The following is a 23,740-nucleotide window of genomic DNA, read 5'->3' on the forward strand; positions in this document are numbered from 1 at the left end:
AGCGACATCTATGTCATTGAGAGAAATGTGGATTAAATCTACAAACTAAACTTTTAACGAATATTTCTTGTATGTCTTATTATATGCATTATCTGCAAACTCCAAATATATGAATATATGCTAAGTATTAACATAAAGATAGAGCAAATAGTGGAAATTATCTATGGAATAGGACGAATTGGTAGGACGATCGTAATGAAATATCGTCTTTACCGAAACAGGCTCCGTTCACGTAAAGAAACAAATAGCTCAGTTAGTTAAAGCAACGAGTCTGTATGCTGAAGGTAGCGGGTTTGATCCCATGGAAGTGCCGTTGTCATTTTTATCACTACACTACGGTTATTGTATTAATTTTTTTATGTGGGAAAGAATCAAATTGTAACGTATGTGTAAAACTCATGACGATACCAAAAAAAGAAAAAATGCCGTTGTCGCACTTGCATTAGCGTCCCTAATTTTGTTTGCAAACAGATTCGTAATTATTTCCCCTGTGCTCACTGCTCACCATATGCTCGCTGGCGCATAACGAATGTTTCCCAGTAAATGTTAATTCTAATTTGGAGAATTTTATAAAGTTTCACAATATTTCTCACTAGATAGTCTTCTATCTACGTGTTTGGATATTTTGATAACAGATGTCCCTATTAAATGTTTAATTTTCCCTAGATGTTTAATTACGGAAAAGTTTTACAATGTATTTGTATTGAATTGAAATTGTTTTGAATTTACTACATAAGGTAAGTAGACCGAAGGAGGAGAACTCAAGTAATTGATATTCTACGTAAAAGCAACCTATTGTAGAATGATGATGCTTCTTACCTTCAGCACATAATCTTTACGTTAGAGAGTCAGATAGAGAAAAATCCTGGTTTTTCCTCCTCTATGACCACCCATCTTAAACCTCTACATATCATTGTTCGTCTCACAAAATTTCGGTGCTCCAAAAACATTCAAATAATAATAATAATAATAATAATAATAATAATAATAATAATAATAATAATAATAATAATAATAATAATCCTGAATATGCCATCCTTACATAATGTAAGGATATCTTAGTTTCCTAGTTTAAATCTTAAATATCTTAGTTTAAAATGCTTTCTTTAGTACTTATTTGAGCAACCATGTAGGAGGGGGTACGACTTTTTATTTTGCCCCTCTCATTTCAGTACCCTTCCAACAGAAAGTAATTTTTGATAAGCAGGACAGACAAAATGAATAAGAAATATATTTACAGCATCCTCTCCCCTTTCATGATTGGAATATCACGTAATATTTTTTATTCTACGAAAGATGGCCCTGTGCGGTTAGGGGTAGGTAACTAAAAAAATACCTAATATATAGCGCCCCTTGATTGTAATATTACCGCTTCTTTATTTGTACGAGGGAGCCCCTACACAATCAAGGGTGACAAAAAGAATAGGAAGAGTGTCTATTGATTCCAGTGGTGGATCCAGCACGAACTCCTAGGGGAGGAGAGGGGAAGTGAAACATTCTTTTGATGATGTGAAGCTGTCACAAATTACCACTTAACTAAACTAAACAATAGTGGGGGGAACCGGAACCCAGTCAGTTTAAATTGATGTAAAAGTTTAATTTTTGGCTTCATATTAAAGTTTTGGTTTCAAATGAGAATTTCAGTCCAAGTGGTCAATGATCAAATCTCGTGGGGCTCTTCAGTGTAGGCTAATACGGCCCCCTTATGAGAAAAGGCAAAATTATTAACATGTTTATAACTTTCGAATTTTTCGTCTATTTTAAAGAAATATTTTGCTTCGTATTAAAGTGTTGGTTCCAAATGACAAATTCAGTCCGAGTGGACAATGATCAAATCTCCTGGGGGGGGGGGCTCTTCAGTATAGGGGGCTACGGCTCCCTTATGGGAAAAGGCAAAAATATGAAAATGCTTATAACTTCCGAATTTTCCGTCTATTTTAAAGAAATTATTGGCTTCATATTAAAGTCTTGGCTTCAAATGACAATTTCAGTCCGTGTGGACAATGATCAAATCTCGGAGGGCTCTTCGGTGTAGGGGTTTCGGCTTCTTTATGGGACAAGATTCACGTAGTTGATATTGCAAAATTGTTTTGTATATATAAGTGGAAACTTGCACCATTTGGTTAATTTTACCTCTTATGTTTTGCAGATTCATATTCCAAGCAATAGTTACTTCGCAGAGCTAAAAGAAGGCACTTACTAGTTTCATTAAAATGAAATGTCTTTTATGAGAGGAGCAGACGAACGAACAGGCACCCAACCGTTGGTTGAGTCGTACGGTTGAAACTCGTTAAGCTCGCTTCAATTATTATTATTATTATTATTATTATTAATAATAATAATAATAATAATAATAATAATAATAATAATAATAATAATAATAATAATAATAATAATAATAATAATAAAGCATTGCAGGGACCTTTGGTGCAGGGGGTCCGTGGCTCGATTCCACTTCGTGCCAAGTGAAATTTGAGGTGCACAAATACCGTGTGCATGGGTATGTGTTTTCTTGAGATTTTCCATTTTCCTCCCACTTTCTTCATTTCACCATTTCATTCATCATCATTCTCCCTTAGCGTAGGTGCATAATCGTCCAACGTTAAACTAGATATTGCAATTTCAATAATAATAATAACAAAAATTAATTCAACTGAAAGGACTGTAATTTATGTGGACAGCAATTATCATAAATATGCAACCATTATAAAAACAATGCTTTGAGTAGAAAGATAATCCTTTCCAAGTGTTAACGAATGCGCACGAGATAAGACATGTCTCGAGAAAGAGACAAGACGCGCTTTGTGACATCCAAGATAATACGAGGCAAATGTTTTTGACACGAGATAGCTTGTAAAATGTCTCGTCTTGTCTGGAATGTCTCGAAAACAAAAGCCTAAGTTTTAAAATTATTTTTCAAGATCTATTCTCTCAGAAGTAGTTCTCTGCCTTAAAATTAATAACGACATTTGTGATTTAAAAAAAGATAAACAATGCCTAAAGTTAATAGTTAACTTTTCGAAAAGAAGCTTCATTAAGGGTGAACCTGAAAGATGTCCACAAACTTCGGGAGGTGATTCGTGACATCAAAAGGAGACAAATGGTCCTCTTGCAGTTTTCGAATTCAGCTTCGTTGTCGAGATACAGGGTTGCCAACTGGTCGTGTTTGAGAAACTCACTGGGAATAAATTCAAGTCCAAGAATAAACTACTACTCATATATTTTTCAGGTCAATTGACTTATACTATGTTGTAAGGTCAAATATTTATTTATGAAGTGTGTACAAAATTCGCCAGGGTCTTTTCTGAGAAAATCGTCGAGAAAAAGTCACCTCCAAGAATAAACTACCCCTCGTAAATTTTTCTAAGAGAAATATCTGATACTGCAATATAGGGTTGTTAATTAAATATTGATTAATGAAAAATAAACAAAATTGTTAAAACCATTTTTGAGAAAATAGCGTTTTTCGATTTTCGGCTGTTTGTAAACCACACTTATTTTAGGTGGTAGGAAAAAAAGGAAAAGCTCCTGTAAGAATACTAAGTAAACCCTAAGTTTAAAATTTGGTGTAGATAAGTTGAACGGTATGGCCTCTAGGCGGTATCGCCTGTCGTTCGAGAAAATTGTCGGGGAAATAACCTTGACCCCAAAAATAAACTATCCGTTGTAATTGTTTTTCATAGAAATGACTTATACTAAAATATAGGGTTATTAATGAAATACTTATTTATGAATTATCAATAAAATTGTCCGAGTAATTTTTGAGAAAAATCGTGAGGGAAAAATAACTCCCCGAATAAACTATCTCTTGAGGATTCTTTCAGGGTAAGCGAGTTATTCCATATTACTAGGTTTTTAATGAAATATTTATTTCTGAGTACGAACAAAATTGCTTGACTCATTTTCGAGAAAACCGTGGAGGAAAAACACCCCCAAGAGTAAACTACCCCTCGCATATTTTTTCAGGACAAACGAGTTTTGCCATATTGTTCGGTTATTAACGAAATATTTATTTTTGAAATATAAATAAACCCTTTTGAGTCGTTTTTGAGAAAATCGCCCAGACAACACTCCACCAAGAATACACTATCCCTCGCATTTTTTTAGGACAAACGAGTTATGCCATATTGATAAATTATTAATGAAATCTTTATTTATGAAATATGAACGAAAACATTTGAGTCCATTTTGAGAAAATCACTGAGAAAAAACTCACCCCCTTAGTATAAACTACCCCTTGTAGATTTTTCTCAGATAAATGCCTTATACCACAAAATAGGGTTGCTAATTAAATATTGATTTATAAAAAAAGAAAGAAAACAAGATCGTTAGAGTCAGTTATGAGAAAATATCTTTTTTCTATTTTCATCGTACAGGAAACTACCCTTGTTTTGGGAGTAGGAGGGAAATAAAAGAAACTATAGGAAATACTATGAAAATCTTAAACTAAAATTTGGTGCAGATAAGTTGAACGGTTGGCCTCTAGGCGAGTGCACAGAAAAGTGTAGCGAACGGACGGACGAACAGATGGACATGTATCAAAAAATAACTTTTTCGGTATTAGGGGCTATAATACTTGTAAATTCGTTGCAATCTCAAATTTGATTTTTTTTTTTTCGATCACCATACTTCCTTCTCTCATTTGTCACTTCAAAGTAAAAGGAACTCAGAACTACAGATAAGAGACACCTACTTTTACACATAGACATTTATTGATTTAAAACTGTTTTAGTTTGTCATTTCACTTCCAATTGAAAGGTTTTACCATGACTAACGGCATACCAATGACGAAACGGAAGTTTTGAGGAAGTAAATGCATTCAGAAGTCTAGACTACATTACGCCTATCAGCATGTTTTTACTTCTGCAATTGTTGACAGTTGTAATTTCGTCCAAACGCTACATGAAATAATTCTTGGTTGACGTCATTGTGTTACTATTTTATTATTGTTCTCTTCAGACTTGGTTGAAGTTTTGTCTTAACGGTTATACATTTTTTCTTTCTTATTTCATCGTTACACATAAGAATAAAATGTTCTGGTGAGTGGATAAATTCGAACCTACGAACATTGAATTTTCATTCTTCCAACACATTACCAATGGACCAAGGTTTGTCTTCACGTTAACGCACGGTTACAGGGTTTATTACGATTTAAATAAAATGGCTGGCTGTTAGAGTTTCCTGCCCAAATATTTCGATAAAAAATTTTCATTGCTTCGTAGATACGTAGAGCAATGTTTAGATACACATTTTAGGATAGTGTATTTTAGTGTATATAATAATTTCATGCCAGATAAAAGCTAGATAAGTTTTGATGAAATGTTTCATATGTAGTTCTCAATAATAGGCTTGCTGTTCGGGGTGAAGTTTCAAGGTTCAGCATTGCCTAGCAGTTTTTGCTATTAATATCCCTTCTAACAATATTGGCAGTGGACATGAGTTAGCCCGTGTTGAAGCTTTTTGCTCCTAATTTAATTATTTTACTTTATTATTTAACGAATATATTGAAAATTGTCAGCAGGCACGTATACAGTAATTTATTTCGGAAGGGGCCCGACTTCAATATTAGGATAAATTATAATAAAATTTTAAAAGATAATCCCAAAAATTAGGCTAAATTTACAGACAAGTTGGGATTTCAGAGGGGGTCCGGACCCCCTGTACCCACCCCTAAATGCGTCCTTGTTTGTCAGTAACGTTTCCTCATTTTGAAACCCTCAAAAACTTCGGATATATAAAGGGAAAAGAGTTATTTTCGATAAAATATCACTTCAAGGAGACGCGACAGTTTTATTGAACATGGTGGTATCCAACGTTCACAAGGGCAAGAATTCCTTCCCTTTTATTCTTTTGCTATTGTACTCTATCGAAAGGTTAGGTTTGTAAAATATTACTCTTACAAACAAGCGTGATTGACAGAGAGGAATACTGAACAGAACTCCACAGAAATGCATGCTGAACTTACGTTTATAGCTACTCTTTGGTGATTTGGCCTCAAGGTCAATCGAGTGGTAATTCAGTTCCGTCTCTGTCCTTGAGCCATGATCGTATTACTTCGAACAGTTTTGCTCATGAAAAGCATGCCTCGTAACATAACAGACTTCTTTCGCGTAAGAAATCGAAACTCAGTTGGTCACAGCAACTTTTGTTACCTAACCATAACGGCCTAGGGTCTCTTCAGTAGAATAAAAAATGTTACGTGATATTCCATTCACGAAGGAGGAAAGGTTACTTTAAATATATTTCTTATTCATTTTGTCTACTCTGCTTGTCAGAAATTATATACTTTCTGTTGGGACGTTGCTGAAAAGAGAGGGGGGGGGAAAATAAAACTTTGTGCCTCCTCATACATTTTAAATTTTGTTACATGGTTGCTCAAATTATTACTAAACAAAGCACTTTAAACCAAAATATCTAAAGTTACATTATGTAAGGGTGACATATTCAGGAATAATAATAATAATAATAATAATAATAATAATAATAATAATAATAATAAATGTCTTTGGAGAGCCGAAATTATGTGACACGAATCATTACATGTAGAGCTTTAAGATGAGTGGTCATAGGAGAGGAAAAAACAGAGTTTTTCTCTGTCTGACCAACGTAAAGATTATGTGCTGAAGTTAAGAAGCATAATAATTCTACAATAGGTTGCGTTTACGTAGAATATCAGTTACTTCAGTTCTCCTCCTTCGGGCTACTTACCTCATGTGGTAAATTCAAAACAATTTCAATTTAAGACAAATACATGTAAAACTTTTCTGTAATTAAATATATATAGGGGAAATTAAACATTTAATAGGGAAATCTGTTATCAAAGTGTCCAAAAAAGTAGATAGAAGACTATCAAGCGAGAAACATTGTGAAACTTTATAAAATTCTCCAAATTAGAATTAACATTTACTGGAAAACATTCGTCATGCACCAGTGAGCATGTAGTGAGTAGTGAGCACAGGGGAAATTATTACGAAACTGTTTGCAAACAAAAATTACAGACACTAATGCAAGTGCGAGAACGGCATTTTTTTTTTTTTTTTTTTTTTTTTTGGTATCGTCATGAGTTTTACACATATGTTACAATTTGATTTTTTCCCACATAAAAAATAAATAAAATAACCACAGTAATAAAAATTACAACGGCACTTCCATGGGGTTCGAACCCAATACCTTCGGCATACAGACTACTTGCTTTAACTAACTGAGCTACTTCTTTTCTTACGTGAACTGAACCTGTTCTACGGTAAAGACGATTTTTCATTACGATTGTGCTAAGAATTCGTCTTTTTCCATAGGTAATTTCCACTATTTGCTCTATCTATACGTTAATACTTAGCATAGATTCATATATTTGGAGTTCGCTGATAATGCATGTTATAAGACACATTAGAAATGTTTCGTTAAAAGTTTCGTTTGTAGATCTAATCCACGTCTCTCTCAATGACATAGATGTCGCTGCTTCGTGTTGAACTGCAGAATTCCCTCGCGTTCTTGAAAATTTCCCACTTTAGCAGAGTTGGTAATTCTCGAGATTTCTGTCGATTTAATGTTTTTTGCTTCTAATTTATTTATTTTAAGCTCATATCTAACACAAATATTAAAAACGGGTTTGTTATTAACCTGTCCTGCTGGGGAAACCTTCCGAAATTTCGAACATATAAAGAAAATGGAGATATTTTCAAAAAACTTCAGAATAAAGAGACGCGTCATTTATTTTGCTCATGGTAGTACAGTTTGATTACATTGGCAATCACCTTCTTGGAAATGATAAAACCCTGCCAAATACTGTTTCATAATTTCACTGTAGCTGTATCCTATGTCGGAAAGTGCTGAAACGTACTTCTTTTTAGAGAATGAAGTGCCTTTTGGCGGCATTTTACGCTCTGTGCACTTCACTATCTGCTAGCGTCTTCTCCACACACTTGCCTTTTCAGTGTTCGTTCATTTTCACACCGTGCGATTGTAGCACCCCTAGCAGACGTTCCAATTCGTTTCCATAAACGTGGACCTCTGTAGCCCTGTGGGGAGGATAAGCGTGATTTATTCTCTTTGGGGCGATTTTAACATTTTCCAAAAATATGTATGTATTTCCTCAGTAATCAGTCACCTCGACACTATCAATATCTAAGAACTCGAAAGAACTGCAATTTTTTCCCCTAAATATTCAAAAAGAATTTTCAATATGTAGTACGATGTATATTTATATTAAAGTTTCAGCAGGTGTTCCCAGCAAGGAATCATAAATTTCACCATTCAATGAAAAAATAAAAATAAATAAAGGAGAAATTATTTTCAGCAGATTTTTAAGCGAAGCTACTACTTTTATCTTTGCATTCTTAAATGTACAACATGTAAATGAATTTCCCATATTAAAGGCGACAAAACGAAATGTCTAGTAAGCTATCGCGAAGAGATTACGGTGCTACAAAACAACTTTCATTAACGAGACTGCACAAACCAATTACTTTTCAAGTACCTGCAGCATTGACTGTGAAGGAATGTATGAGTAACTTCCATCTGAACGGAAAGTGATATTACTCCCTGCACTGAAATTTGAGCCACTGGCAAATCTTGTTCGAAAATTTAAAAACGTACGTTCATTCATCACTGAAATCAGAAAGAGCGAACGAACATTAAATTGGACAAAACAGGAGCAAATTTAATTCAAATTACATTAATTTATTGTCTGATTAAAATATATATTTCCTACCTAATTTTCAAAAACCTTCATTATCCAATATAAAAACGAAGTAATCTTTCGCACCAATTTCTAATTTGGTAGGGTACGTACTATGGTTTAGTCGAATCAATACTAATTCTTAGATACAATACAGAGTCAAGAAAGAATGAACCGTTTCCTACAGGATCGTAATGAAACGACAAATACAACTACGAATGAGCTCCATCGTAGCTACATGATTCCTCAGGGAAACCCAAGTGAAAGAACATTTGGTCCGGATACCAAATTTCTCCAATTTTTTAAAGCCCTACATAGTGTTTGAGAAGTTATAAAGACCTGTAACTTCTCATAGCTGGGGACCCCGCACGCCAGACGCAGGCGTTCTATCACTGAACCACCGCGAACCTGTCTCTTGTTTGTTGCAGGTAATATGACCTATGCACTACTAGTTGAGTGAGGCAATGTGGTTCTATAGGTGTGGTCTGTGACCACTATATCTGACCTGACAGGTTCAAAGAAGTCTAACTGTTGATGTCCCTCTAGCTGGAGCATCGCTGAGCTACGCGTAACAAAGGGCACTGTCTTGAAATGTTATGACCGCATACCAATGCACAGTAAAACACAGGCAGCGAAGCACAACGATGGTCGAAAGACGAAGTTGCAGGACAGGGACCTGCAGTCGGTGAAGCGCATTGTGACTAGGCAGGAGAAAAACAAAAAAGTCGAGATGACCACAGAGCTAAATCTGCACCTAAATGCTTCAGTATCATCCAAATCATTAACGAGGAAACTAGCGAACTGCATAAAATGAATATCCATGTGTGTGTTGCTGTTGCCAAGCTCTTAATAAACGACACGAATGCGAAAAAGGGATGTGTATAGAGCAATGCTTACAAAAACTGGAAGACTGGCAAAGTGTTGTTTCTTCGGACGAGTCACCCTTTACCCTCTCTCCCATAAGATGAGTCCTTGTCTAGCGAACTCTGATGCACATTATGTGGACTGTATCTACCCAACTATCAAATATGGTACTAGTTTTCTTAGGATCTGGGGCGCTATATCATGGTATTCGGCAACTCCTCTTCTTACATTGTACAGTCAGGTCACAGCTTCAATGTAAAGACTCCTTTAGGGTAATCCCCAAAGGTGCGAACTTTGTTTCCAGACGAGAGTGCCATCTCAAGGATGATAATGTTCCGATTCACACCGCTGGCCCTATTCAAGTGCATGCTGATGAAATTCAACATTTTCCCTGACCCACCCAATTCTCAGACCTGAATATCATCGGGCCTCTGTAGGCTGTTTTGAAAAACAGGGCGCGGCGTGGACGTCGTTTCTACCTGAACTGGAGGTTGTACTGCAAGAATGGCTTCAAATTCTACTCATTACTATTCTGCACTCATATTGGTCTATTCTGTCAACAATTCAAGATGTACTGCGTGCTAAAGATGGAATAACACCGTATTAATAATACAAGATGTTCTCATTTTCTAACCCATGTTTAAAAAAAAAAAAAAAAAAAATGCTCAATTTATGGTATCTTTCACTCATCTCAATGAAGTAATGAGGGCAGAATACAAAATATTCACTTACGTTACGATAACTTGGATTGTTTTTCAGAACAAGATTGGTCAATTGTAGTTCTGATTCCTGAAAAAGGATGTCCTATTGCCTGATAAAACTGTTTCATTCCATGCAAGAAAACAGAATGTGTTCTATTTTTCATTTTGTCTTCTAGAACTTTCCTTGTTTTTTATCCTACTTCCAGTTCAGTATTATGTAACTCCTGATATGAACTTTGAACCAGACTCAGCCACTCTACGAAGCGCCCTAACACACTTAACAAGTGTGCATCCTTCTTCATGAAGTACGTATATTAGTAGCTCCTTTTTCTCGAACAGCTAACGGAGCAAACGCCCCCACCCACCCCCCAAAAAAAATCTGACCAATGAAAAGAATATGGTTACTTCGAAAGAGCTGAATTAGAAACCGACTGACAGATGAGAATCAGTGCATCACAATTCCAACCAGATTACGATATGCTTTAGTAATTAGTATTACAATATTTTTTAAAGATGTGCCATGTCGATTTTAATCAGGGTTGGCTGGTTTAAACCAAAACACGAAAAATGTTCGTAAAAGTGTAAGTGTTTGTAAAATCTTGATGAGCACACATTTTTGGGCTATCACGTTTTACTCCCATGTAATATTCGTATTATATTCAGACCTAAATTCCTCATCCATTACTCAGAGAGATTATACTACAGAAACAACTTTTTTTTTTTGTTATTATTCTTAGGCAATTGCAATAAATAATCCTAAATATCGTTTCGTTTTAATAATGTTTACTATTGATAACATACATCGAAATGTCATACTTTTCTGGGGGGATTTCTCATACAAACCCCACGAGAGGCATTTATTGAAATCAGAAGTATCTTTGGTATCTGTGTATAAATGGGTCAGAGCCAAAGTGGACTCATATAATTCGTATCTTTATTCACTTTTCTTACTGATATGCAAATTAAGTTGTATTTCTTTAACTTAGACTAATAAAAGTCATAGTGAACTAACTTGAACTAAATTAGTTCTGTACTCTGCAGTATTTCGAAATTGTCCATATGTAATTCTGTATAATGGCTTCACTTCTGCAACTTTATCTTTTTGTCCTTCTGAAATGACCCTTGACAATTATATTAACAAGTATGTAAAGATCAGTACAACGTATTTTTATCAAGAGTCCTTCGTGAGTGAGTCAGCAGACCTATCACATTTGTGACCAATTCAGTCCCGGTTGCGAGTTCAAATGGAGGACAATTTCTCACGAATGTAAGCCGAGAAGCAGTTTGGATTCCACTTTAAGCTTACTTGACCCCTTCCAGCATAGCCCGGTTGTTGCATAATAGCACCAAGGCGAAACAAACTTATTTCTGTCCATATGTGATATAAATACATACAACAAATCATTCCCCCCCCCAAAAAAAAAAAAAACGGGTTTCAACCAAAAAAAAAAAAGTTTTTCTTTTTAAATAAAAACCATGGTTTTTGCCAACCCTGATTTTAATAAATTATACAGAAGGGTGGTCCACATTTATGGAAACGATTTTGTATACTCTACGCTACGGCGCAAAGCCGTATTTCCACCAGCGGTTGTGCTCGATATGACGACACTGACTATAAACTATAGCCCGACACCGAAGTTTCCATTGGAGTAGGCTTCTGTTCAAAGAAACCTGATCCAGTTTGGACCACTCCTCCTTGCAAACTTTCAACAAGCCAGTCAAAGTGCGTGGACGACGTAAGGAAATCGCTCGCTTCAAACACCCGAAAGCACAAAAGTCCATTGGTGCAGCATCGGGAGACTTGACAGGGATGTCTGAATATGGGATAGCATGAATTCTAGTTTCACGCGCTTTGCTGGCCATGTATGCCACAGTTGTTCGAGCGGTGTGGCTGGCTGCTTTGTCTTGATGAATAAAGACTTTCGACACCTCTGTACCATACAACGACGGGATATGCTGCCGGTATAATGGCTCCAGAACGTGTTGTTGTTAGTATGCTGCGCTAAAAATTTTCACATTTCGTGCAACTCTATGCAAGGGAAGTTTCCATTTATGACAAAAACCTGCAACCACCATGAAGCCACGGAGAAGACTTTCACGGTACGTGCGGACTCAATTGGCATGGTCCTTGGCATCCTTTGGATGATAGTAAATGGCTCGAACTGGCTTGGAGTTTGACAAACAGATCCAGCCCTCGTCTAACGTGACCACATATTTCCATTTGTCACCTGCTAAATACCGTTCATAGAGCCCTTTGCAACGGACCCTGCGTTCGCGGATATGTTTGACTGTGCGTGTGTGAACACGTGGCTTATGCTTCACTTGCAGGCGTAAATCCTGGGTGATTATCCTCTGCCCAGTTGATTTGGACCTTTTAACAATCCTGGCAATGTCTCTTTGTGGCGGTGGATCTTCCTGGGTCGCCAACTTCTGCACTTGTTGAACCACATCCATTGTACATTTGGGAGGGGGGTGTTGTTTTCGTGCCACTGTGCGCACATCCGCTTCCTCTTGCCGTGCATTTTTGTTGCGACTGAGTACATTGGCAATACCCTTCTTGGAAATGGTGAAACCCTTGGACGAGCACTGTTTCACAATTGCACTGTACTGTATCCGATGTCGGAAAGAGCAGTGATGTGCCCCTCCCAGAAGGGGGTCACTTTTGGAGGCATTTTACACTCGGAGCATTTCATTCCCTGCTATCGAATTCTCCACCACAACTGGTTTCTGATTGCTCTGCTGTGCTTACTCTCTGTGCGATTCTAGCGCCCCTGGCGGACGTTCCACCGTTTCCATAAATGTGGACCGACCTTCTGTATTGGCCCACCATTGTCCTAGAAAATGCAACTGACTACGAGTTCTCTAAGAATCTTTTACACACTGCAGTATCATTTACACCGATCGTTTTAACTTTTGGTCTAGTTTGGGAAGCTTTTGATTTTCTGTCCAGTGAGTTGTAACCAGGGTTAGGATATTTACTTACTAACACAGTTTTCACAGGAAACAAGAATTTTAGGAATAACCCAAAAAAATTGGATCAAAAGATTGTGATTTTGGTCAATAACTAGTTTTTGGATCAGCGACAAAATTTTTGAACGACCTTTTCTATATATATATATATATATAACAGAATAAGCACATCATACTGAATTAAGTGATAGTTTGAGTTTGGCTACACTATACGTAGTGATCCAGATATAGAGCCTACAAGAAAATTTTTGCCTGAAATATGTTGGATCTTTTGATCCAAAAATCAACAGACAGGTGCTAAAATAAGGCATAAAAAAGAAATAAAGTTTTTTTTTTCTATTACGTACTCACTCTCTCTCTCTACGCATCTCTAAGTCGTTAAAATGTAACCGTCTCTATTTGGATATAAAACGTATTTGTGGATGGTAAACCTTCTTTCCATATCCATTCGTAAATGAAATCTTGCAGTTCAATGTTCTACGATTATGCTCTTTCGGCTACGGAAGACGGATTGAGGCAAGTGAATGAGGATGGAAGAACTGGTGAGAAGGAGACGAGAGTACTCCTAGAAAACCCAGGGACCTCACGCATCAGTGGTAAGCGCTCTACCACTAACCACTGCGCCCCCTCTGGGCAAACTTTGTACTCTCCTGGCAAACTCTGTCGACTTCTGAAGACTAACCTCGTGTATTTCCTTAGCAAAACCATGAACTGTTGTCTCACGGAACTAAATAGCCCATCGTTCTTTTTCTAATCAAAAACTTGTAATCATAGATATAAAATAGTACTGCTTGAAAACTAAGAATATTCTCTGGCAAAAAAGATGGTGTGCTTCGAAAATTCTACCTGCGTTATTTGGATCGAGAGAAAGCACAACTGCTTAATCTTTTCAAACATTTCACACATTCAATCGACGATGATCAAAAAACTTGGAATAAATTTTTAAAAAATAGCACTTAAAAAAAAAAATGGACAGAGTAAGCGAATAAAAGGTTCTCGAAAAATATCTCCACCCTACTCAAAAAATGTTACACTGTATCCCCAACTGCCACTCGTGTTTAGGACGTAATATTACACCATATTCCAATTCTCTGGAAACGTTGCATACTGGAATCTTTTTATAGTTAAATTATTATATACCCCCGAAACATATAAATAATAAAAAATCTGCACCAAGTATTCCGCAGTACACTCCTGTCAATTCTCTTCAACACTTCTGAGTTTTTATGCAAACAAATCTGTTGTCTTAACCCCTGTAACTACTTCCTAATGTCTACCTCTGTTGGTTGCTTAAACCTGTTTACGAGCTTGCAAAATTGAAGAATAAATATAACAAACCTTGTGCGCTCAGAACGCTAAAAAATATCAATTAAAACATTCTTTATATTTGATAACTCCTTTGCAATATTCACACTTGAGCACTTACACCTTGGTTCCTATTATGAACTCTTCTTAAAATCACCAGGGTTAACTTTTTTTTTTTTTTAACTAATTGTTATTCTTTCTTCTGATCTTCAGAAAACTGGCGTAAGACCGGTTAACTATAGAAAAAAAGGTGTAAGTGCTAAAGTGTGAATATTACACAAAGCTGCTTTCAAACATAAAAACTTACTCAATTTATATTTCTAGCGCTCGGAGCGCACAAGGATTAAGTGATATTTATTCTATAGCTTTCCAAGCCCATAAACTAATTTAAGCAACTAACAACGGTAGACATTAGGAAGCAGGTGTGCAGCGGAATTCTAGGTGCTGATTTTCCTTTGTCGAGGTTTTGGAGTAAAGGTCATTCCATATCAAATCATCAGGGGAGTTGCTCGACCATCGGATATTTAAAATATATATTTTCACCAAAGTTACCTTACTAATGAGATATTAAGAGAAAGATTACCTTTTTATCTGCCACCAAATTGAATTAGACTCATTTTTCTTCACTGATGCGCATACCAATGTGTTTGCAGTACGAAACATGCTGCTGCATGGATACTTCGAATGACCAGAAGTAATAATTTGTACTATCTTAAAGCAGATAATGGTCTTTCATGAAACATATATAAAAGTAGGATAATGTTTTAGTAAAGGAGATTTTTCTAAGATTCTCCAATGCAGTCATCAAAAGTGAAAAAAGCTTGTATCAAAAGTATTTGAAACCAGAGGATGAGGTTTTCTGCACAAGATTTATTGCTAGAAAGGTTTTCAGAAATTGTGAAATATAGTTGGAGTTGAAAGTTCTTCATGAAAAATTTTGCCTCCGAGAAAAAAAAAATACTTTTACTCCTGAACAAAAACTCTTTTTCCTGAATAAAAACTACAAGGTAAGATTTTTGAGCACAATTTAGTAACTATATCTCTACTATTCCCAACTGGATGCAACATCTAAGAACTCGGGTACATTCTGAGAGTTGGTTTTCGCTCTAAACGTAAAACGTGTGCAGCTAAAATCCTAACCCTAATTAGGATGGTATTTAGAATCTTCCCCAACTCGTTTCATGGCTCCAGAACCGAGTACCTAGTTTTTATCTAAATTGTGATAAAGGTAGAAAACAACGAGCCCTGTGCGGCTTATAATTCCTTTCGCTCGCTGTCATTCGCTCAGCTATATTTTGCGAAGTAAGTAACACTGGAGATCTTATATGTGCAAGATTGGGGGAGACTTATCCCATAATCATAACTGGGATAAGGTTCGATCACCATACTTCAACGAACATGCAGCGTAGATTCTGTTAAAACATTCTTTGCAAATATTTATCCCTGACTGCCTACTAAAAGTAGGACTTGTTTTAACGAAATTTTTGTTGTTGACATATTAATGATCATTTTGATCAGATACATCTTATTGTTACTTGCTTCTACATTACGACGCTCCGAAAATTATTTTCAACGAAATAAATGTGAAATGAATCTTTAAAAAAAAAACTAAACTGACGACTGACAACAAATAATAACTTGGACTAACTTTCATATACGTATATCAGCTAGTAAGTACAGAGGTATACCCTACTTTATAGGAATATCCACTGAAAGTATCGGTAACTATTAAATGATAGACATATACTAATGCTAGTTCCAGTTAATAAATGTGACAGGTTCGTTAAGAAAAACTACTATTAAAATAAACACTATGGAAATGAGATCTATAGGGTCAGTGAGGGTAATTACGAGACACTCCCTATGGAGGGTAATTATGAGACACCTCTCACTTACCTTCAACCACTATAGGTAAATAAAAATTAAGAGCACAGGCATTTAATAACATCCTTCACAACTTTCTGTCTATACTTTTAAGTTTCAGTTTACAAAAGTTTGGATGTACCAATTTCTTTTAACAAACTCATTCAAAACAATCTGTTTTGGAATTTGAAATCATATTAACTTTTATTTCTACTCGTGCAGTAATATCACTGTTGTAAAACCAATGGGTGCTGGTGGAAGCCTGGTAGGTCAGCAGTTATAGGTTAAGTTGAATTTGTTCCTTGGGCTTCCGTTTCAGTTACTTTTTTTTTTTTTTTTAACTTTATTGTATCTCATTTTCCTTATATGGAGGGTAATTATGAGACGCATGTTAGATTAATGTATCTGAGAAATAACTGGAATTTGTCTCTATATCCTAGTATTTTAAGTTTCAAAAAAGCTGTACTCCGTAGTTTAGGTAAAAAAAATGAAATGAAATCTTTGAGTTTTACGTCCCACGGTTATGCCGGTTAGGCTAAAGGAGACGGTGATTATGAGAAATGAATGAAATGGTGGAATGAAGAAAGTGGGAGGAAACGGGAGAACCCCGAGAAAACCCACGCACACGGCGTAGTTTAGGTAGTCCTACAGAAAGCTGGAAACAACAGATGCCTCATAATTACCCTTTTGGAAGGAAATTATGAGACAGCACAAATTTTAGATTTACTCAACCTACGAGATGACAGGAAATTTCTTGGCAGCAAATTGTTACTCTATTGACACCATAAACTGCTGCATAGGATAACTGCTTTCAAAACTAACGTAAGCTGAGTAACGTGGAAAAGTTGTGAAATCTGTCTTATAATTACCCTCACTGACCCTATTTTTCACATTACCGCGTTGCACACCGAACAAAGCAATAGAAATTTGTTAAACTTTGTATGTACCACCTCTGGAAAATACCATAGAAAAATCAAGCAACATTTTTCAATCCCTTACAAGATACAGACACTTCACTTTATCTGAAATAAAAGATAGAACTTACCTGCATACAATGTATTGATAATCCAGGACCAGTGTAAAGCTTCTTATGACAAATGTGACACTTGAAATGTTTGGCCTTTTGATGCTGAATGAGGATCTTTTCATCATCAAACTCTCGATTACAATACCTGTCTAAAGTCAAGGAAAATTCTACCACCAATACAGATCATAAGGGTATTATTATTTTTCACCGAAAAGTACAGAGATTTACGTAAGAATCGAAACTGCAAAAGTTTACTACTTAAACCGACGATAGGATTGATAGACTTTTCTTTAGTATAACGATCCATATTTATGGTGCATTACATGCTAAAGAAAGCTAATAGCAATTCCGAATGAATAGTTATGGAACGGAATGTGGAAGTAAACGTGAGAACCCACTAAAACTCACGGTTATGGCTCCGCCTACATTGCCACGGACATCTGATTCCCACTATTCAACACAGAATTATCATATTAGCCTTACAATGTTGTTTGAGTTTAAATTGGTCAGGGTCAGAAGTCAACTCAATTAAATTGGTCAGGGTCAGAAGTCAATTCAAGACAACTCGGAAGTTTGTGAAAACTAAAGCGCTGACTTGTATTTTCACAATAGGAATACTTATTAAGAATTACACATGACCGGTTTAATTTTCGATTTTACAGTAACCTTCATGCATTAATAAAACAAAGTGTTAGATATCGGAGAGTAGGTTCAGAAATATGAAAGAAAACGCAAAATTTACAGGAAAAAAGGGTGAATTGGTTATTTTTAATGAAATTCATGCTAACTTAATAAGTATAATGTAGTATTTACAAGTGTTAAAAACTGCGTGCTTTTGCTACTATTTTAAGTTACAGCCTGCTGAAGTCAGACATTATGGTGTATTCCTAATGAGGAAATAATCAACAGCATCCAAAGATGGTAGTAACACGTGATGGATTTGACATTTCGACTGAGAGTTTTATAACCTATGCTGGTGCAGAGAAAGCGTTTTCATGTAATGCGGAGCGACACGGATTATTGAGCAGAAAGTGTGGCAAATGTAGGAAGGTATTGAAAATAAAGAAATGGAGGAACTGTTACCATTTCAAATGTCAACATCGTGTCGATGGTGTGAAATGTCATTGGCAAAAGTCGGCAATGAAAGTGTTTTAGGCGACATCCTCGTTTACGCACATACCCACTACCGCTGACGCACCTGCTTCCTACGGACGCAACCACTCACTACAGCTTGGTCCCCTGTTGCGCTCCTCTGACTCGGTTGGACAGTATTCGTTCTTTCTAGTGGCCACCACTAACATAGGTTAGTTTGTTTTCTCCACCGCAGCTTTTATGACATATTTTCGGACGCAGTATTTAAACGAAAAACGGTAAAGTCCTCTTAAAGTGAAAGTACACCAAGGAATTCTTAACAAACACTTCCCAAGGTAATGACGGTGAATTTCCTCATAAATGACCTGAAATGACTGGACCTACACCGTGGCACAAAGGCCAACAAAACACCAAAAATTAATAAAACTTGAGTAAATACATATTAGTAAGAAACTAGTTTTATTAACACATGCTGAATCTGTCCTAGTAATCAACATTACTCTTAATTGCGAGATAAAAGGCAATTAATCATGACGATAAATTCACTGCCAATCGAATGCAACGTACGGTACCTGAACATAAAAATAAATTTAAGAAGAAATAAACGCCATTGAAATACATCCAATGGTGCAGTTTTACTACAAGGATCCACAGACTTATAAAATGTACAAAAGAAATTTCTAATTATACTTTAATAAAATAGTGTATAAGTAATGGAAATATGGTGTGCACTTCACTCTAAAATGCGTACTTGTTTTGAAATATCGAAATGAAAGTCGAACCTGAAATGCACGTAAACTCCCATAAGGCAATTACAGATGAATGTATAGTTTGTGAAATGTCTATGATAAAGTACAACAAATATTGTATTAGAGTAATTTATAAGCAATCGAAATAGTCTGCCCTTTTACGTCCGACACGGATTTGTACGTTAAAAAAGAAAGAAGAAAAAAAAACAGTGAAAAGAAGTGTAACACTGTACACAAATGTTGACGTTGAGGCAGCCATAGAGGCTATCCCGAGTTTGGTCTGTACTGTGGCTGCTTATGGGCTATTACTCCTGTGTACTTACCCCGTCAAAGAGAACAGATTTCACTACTGTAGTTTATCTTTAAAAATGTTAAACATTTACCGACGATACAAAAATAATTTTAGTAACTTCTCTTTTCCTTGTAAAGTATTTAATTAGCTTTTAATGGCTACTTTTTGTTTTTTAAACTCGAAGGGGAAGACATGATAAGCGTAACGGCTTTAAGAACGTTGCCGCTGCATTTGCATGTGACAAACTGTCTACTCAAAGAGCACTGCTAACTGCTGGGAAATTTCACCATGGTGTCAACCTACATTTGTGTGTTCACTTCCACTGATTTCAAGTACGAAAAAAGGTAGTTAAAAAAGGAATAAAAGTACGGACAGAAAGATTTGAATGAAATCTTTTTGATTTTTAGAAAAAGTAAAACTCCTTATAATCTCCTTTTCTTTCGTATTTCTATTTCAACCAAAGGAAACTATTTTAATCAAAAACGGAAAGAGAACAGAAAAGTGATTGCAGCTTAAAGTAGATCCGAACCACTTGTGTGCCCACCGGGAATCGAGCCCGGGACCCTTTGATTACAAGGCGACGAACGTAACCCCTCATCCACGTGGGGGACTATGAATAAAAAGGAAGTAACTTCAGGGGATGGTCTGCGCGGTGATTTTTCCATCTCAGGTAGTTCAGTTTTATTTGGTAGCCATAATCCATCTTTTCAAAACTATTGACTTGCTTTGTATTAAAAATAAATGCTAAGTGCAAAACTTCTTAAGCCCAACACTGATTCATGAAATTTTTCTCGTACATCTGAGTTTGATTATTAATTAGATATATTCCTTGTCGGGAAGAAAATTTCAGCGAGAACTGCTGTAGGACACATTTTGTATTTCTTCTTTCATCTTTAGTATATTGAAATTTCTTTGGGAGTTCATAACTGACTGTGATTTTTGTTGGGTTTCATAATAGCATTGGTTTCAGAAACTACATCAGGAAATAAGAAGACGGTTTAGTGCGGTGGGTGGGACCAATTGATTACCTACTGTATCATCTATTGTCGCGCTAAATGACTGATGCCAGACTCCAGACAAAATTATTCTCTGTTGTGTCTTTGCTACTGTGCAGTGTGTGGTCTCTGAGCATTCGGCATTTTGTTGATTGTGTTTATTTACGTACTCTGCTATTCTCACGTGTGCTATTTGCTAAAATCACGTGTGTCTGTGTGTGCGTAGGTGAGTGAGTGTGTTAATATATCAAAATGGAAGAAGTTACAACCAGTACCTCTTTTAAGTGTGAGTGATCAAGTGTTGAAGAGCAAGGAAGGGCTATTGTCATGAACCTGTTTAATTATTAAAAACCCGTAAAAGTATAAGTTGGGTCGCGAGTGAAACAGCTGAAGCCACGAAAACTTCCAGGACAACCGTCTTCAAAATTCGAAGCGAGTTATCACGCGAACCTTTAGTAACACCGAACAAGAAGTGATTAAGAAAGAAAACGGAAAAGAACGGTCGATTTGTAAAACATAATGAATTTGTTAGGAGTGTGATCAGACAAAAAGTCCATCAGTCCTTCTTTAGAAATTTGCCAACACTAAATTCCGTTCTCAAACAGGTAAAGTCGGATCCCGATTTGCGAAAGATCCACGTTCCATATACTTTTAAAAGAGCTTGAATTTATGAGAAAAGACAAAATAAGGCCATGCTTATATAGAGAAAGATTGACTCAAAGTGGTAAGTTGTTTATTATTCATTAATCGTCGTGGTGGTGGAATATTCTTTTTCTGCGTGAGATGGCAACATCAGACGGAAGTATAATAGAAGTGCGATCTGTTCTGCATTTCTTTTCAATTCTCAACTTGACATCGCTGTTCCCATAAGAGCAACACTTCACTCTTAAGTCTAGAAAAGCAATAAACGGACTGAATGTGAATCAGGGTATACGACAAGCAAGAGTTAAGAAGCGGAACCATTAAAATCCTGTTTAGGTTTTCGGTGGCCACCTTTTTTGCGTAAATTGTGCAAAAGATAGAATACAACGAGCACTGCCGGGTTTCTAACCCTCATCGGTCGCTAGGCTATATTTTGTTAATATAGCATTAATGTTTTTTTTTAGCGGCTATCTAGCACAGGTAGTTTGCACAAAACCTGTTAAAGTGAATCTGCAACGGGGAATGCGAAAGCACACCACAAAAGTGATTGCTGAAGATACAGAAAGTGAAAGCAGACACAAAGAAGTAGTTTTTTTCTGAATTTCTCTGTGGACCCGTATAGTAAAACTGCACGCATCCAACTATTAATATGCGGGTTTACGAGAAGTCGTAAAAATATGTCGTAGGACGCGTAAAAGCATATGAAGCCTTAAGGTGTCGTTACGCAATTATCTATTAGCGCTGATGCGTAAATTTCTGAAGATTAATGTTCTTGCTAAAACTCAGTTTCGCCATGCACGTAACCGAATTCGATTCAAACTTGCACTGGTTTTCTACAAATTGATCCATATCAAACTGCTTTGATAACGTAATTTTGTGGTACCTCCTATAAACGTAGTATTAGGAATGTCCTTTCGCCCCTCGAAAGATCCAAATAAGTATTTGTGAAGAGACTTGTACTAAAATTAGAATTTCTACGCAAAATAATAGCAGCTACTGTAAACTGAAATTGCAATTGTATAAGCCTTGGTAATTGTAGAAAACTATTCGTATTCCTTCTGTTCTGTCTTTACCTATTGGAAAATGATTACCCCCTCCTTCTTACCATAAAATAAAATCATACTATAATAATAAATAAGCTAGGACTACTACCACATCAACTTGTAGACAATTTATTATATTTACTGAATAGAAAAAATTCCAGGTCGCTTAATTTATTCGAATCGCATTTAAGACGCTAACTACCGAAAATAATGATCTTCCAACTAAATATGAAACTACTTTATCCCTTTCAATAACATTCGTTAATATTTTTAGACTTTCTGATAATATTCGCATACTTCCAATCTATAATTACGTACAATATACGCAGACATATTACCAAGCATTATTTACTTAAAGGATACCAACACCATGGCTTCGACTGCTTCTTCTTCTTTCGACCCATTCTGCACAACTATTTATAAAACTAATAAAGTTCTAATATTGTCCTAAGTATATCACAGTTGCAAAACGTTAGAACTAGCACATATTTATCACTCCACCATTTTACCAAATTTATTAAGATGGAGGTATCCGCTTTCCTTACACTACTATACAACACTTCACTTGTTCCTCATGTATTACGTGATAGAGCCAATGTTGCTAACTATCCTTCAAAACTTTACCAAATATCTATCTCGTATCAGAACGTACTTAAATCAGGACAAGAAAATGATTGTACCAGACTGCTCACTATAATCCATGTAGCCCATATTCCGTTCCAGATTTCGCAAATATTGAGGAGGATAATGGAACCCAAAACACTCAAAAATCAATGATAACTGCTGTCTGTATTGGTCCAAGGTAAAAACGCATAAATTGCGTTGAGTTAACGCAACACGTTAAAGGATTCTCTTCATCGGGAAATTCATTTCTTAACAGCAGTCAAACATTTTCTCGTGTCACAACACAACTCATAAAGTAAGTTTTAAGAATGTTTTGAGGTGAGTTTGTGGGAGTAAAAATTACGCAGTGCAGTAGAGTCTAAGGATATTATAATATAGAGGGCAATGTATAAAGCTATCCTTCTCCCCGTAACTTCGTGAAGCTGAAAAATAAGCAAGCATCGCAACCTGATTGGCTCCTCTATCTTCCGCCATTAACGTTTACTCAAAACGTTAAGTTCACTGTATGTGAACATGTATTCATTCCACTCCTTTTTCTTTCAATCTTTGCTTTAATGTCCAAAATGGTTACATACTTCAAATTGGGAACTTACTCACTTGGGCTTGAGCTCACTAATCTCAATTGGACTCGTGTTCACTGCCCACTAGCACATAGGCTCACTTCCCTCCGTTTAGCTTGGGCTCACTGCCGTCAACAGCGTTTCACCTATTTGAGCTTGAGTCCATTACCTTCAATAGAGCTCGTGCTTTCTATTTTCCTTGAAGCTCATGTTTACTCAGGTTTACATCCTTAAATAATGCTCACCTTCACTAACCTCCTTAGAGCTCGCGCTCAGTAATTTCTTTCGTGCTATCTCTTACTTAAGCTTGAGCTCAGTAATCTCAATTGGACTCCT

At 36.2% G+C, this 23,740-nt stretch overlaps 1 protein-coding gene across 2 annotated transcripts in view; it reads right to left on the bottom strand.

Annotated features, from left to right (window-relative positions):
- LOC145680387 (BUB3-interacting and GLEBS motif-containing protein ZNF207-like) overlaps positions 1–22,809 on the bottom strand; it is a 54,539-nt gene extending 31,730 nt beyond the window's left edge. For both annotated transcript variants that reach the window (XM_081750826.1, XM_081750825.1), the window contains exons 1-2: positions 22,584–22,809; positions 17,426–17,552 (exon numbers count right to left, since the gene is read on the bottom strand). In XM_081750826.1, the coding sequence (XP_081606952.1) occupies positions 17,426–17,552; positions 22,584–22,624 (168 nt within the window). In that variant the 5' untranslated portion in view covers positions 22,625–22,809. The remainder of the gene's footprint in view (positions 1–17,425; positions 17,553–22,583) is intronic.
- Positions 22,810–23,740: the final 931 nt, after the last annotated feature.

This window comes from Thermobia domestica, chromosome 3, assembly GCF_964235325.1.
Source record: "Thermobia domestica chromosome 3, izTheDome1.hap1.1, whole genome shotgun sequence".
Taxonomy (NCBI): Eukaryota; Metazoa; Arthropoda; class Insecta; order Zygentoma; family Lepismatidae; genus Thermobia; species Thermobia domestica.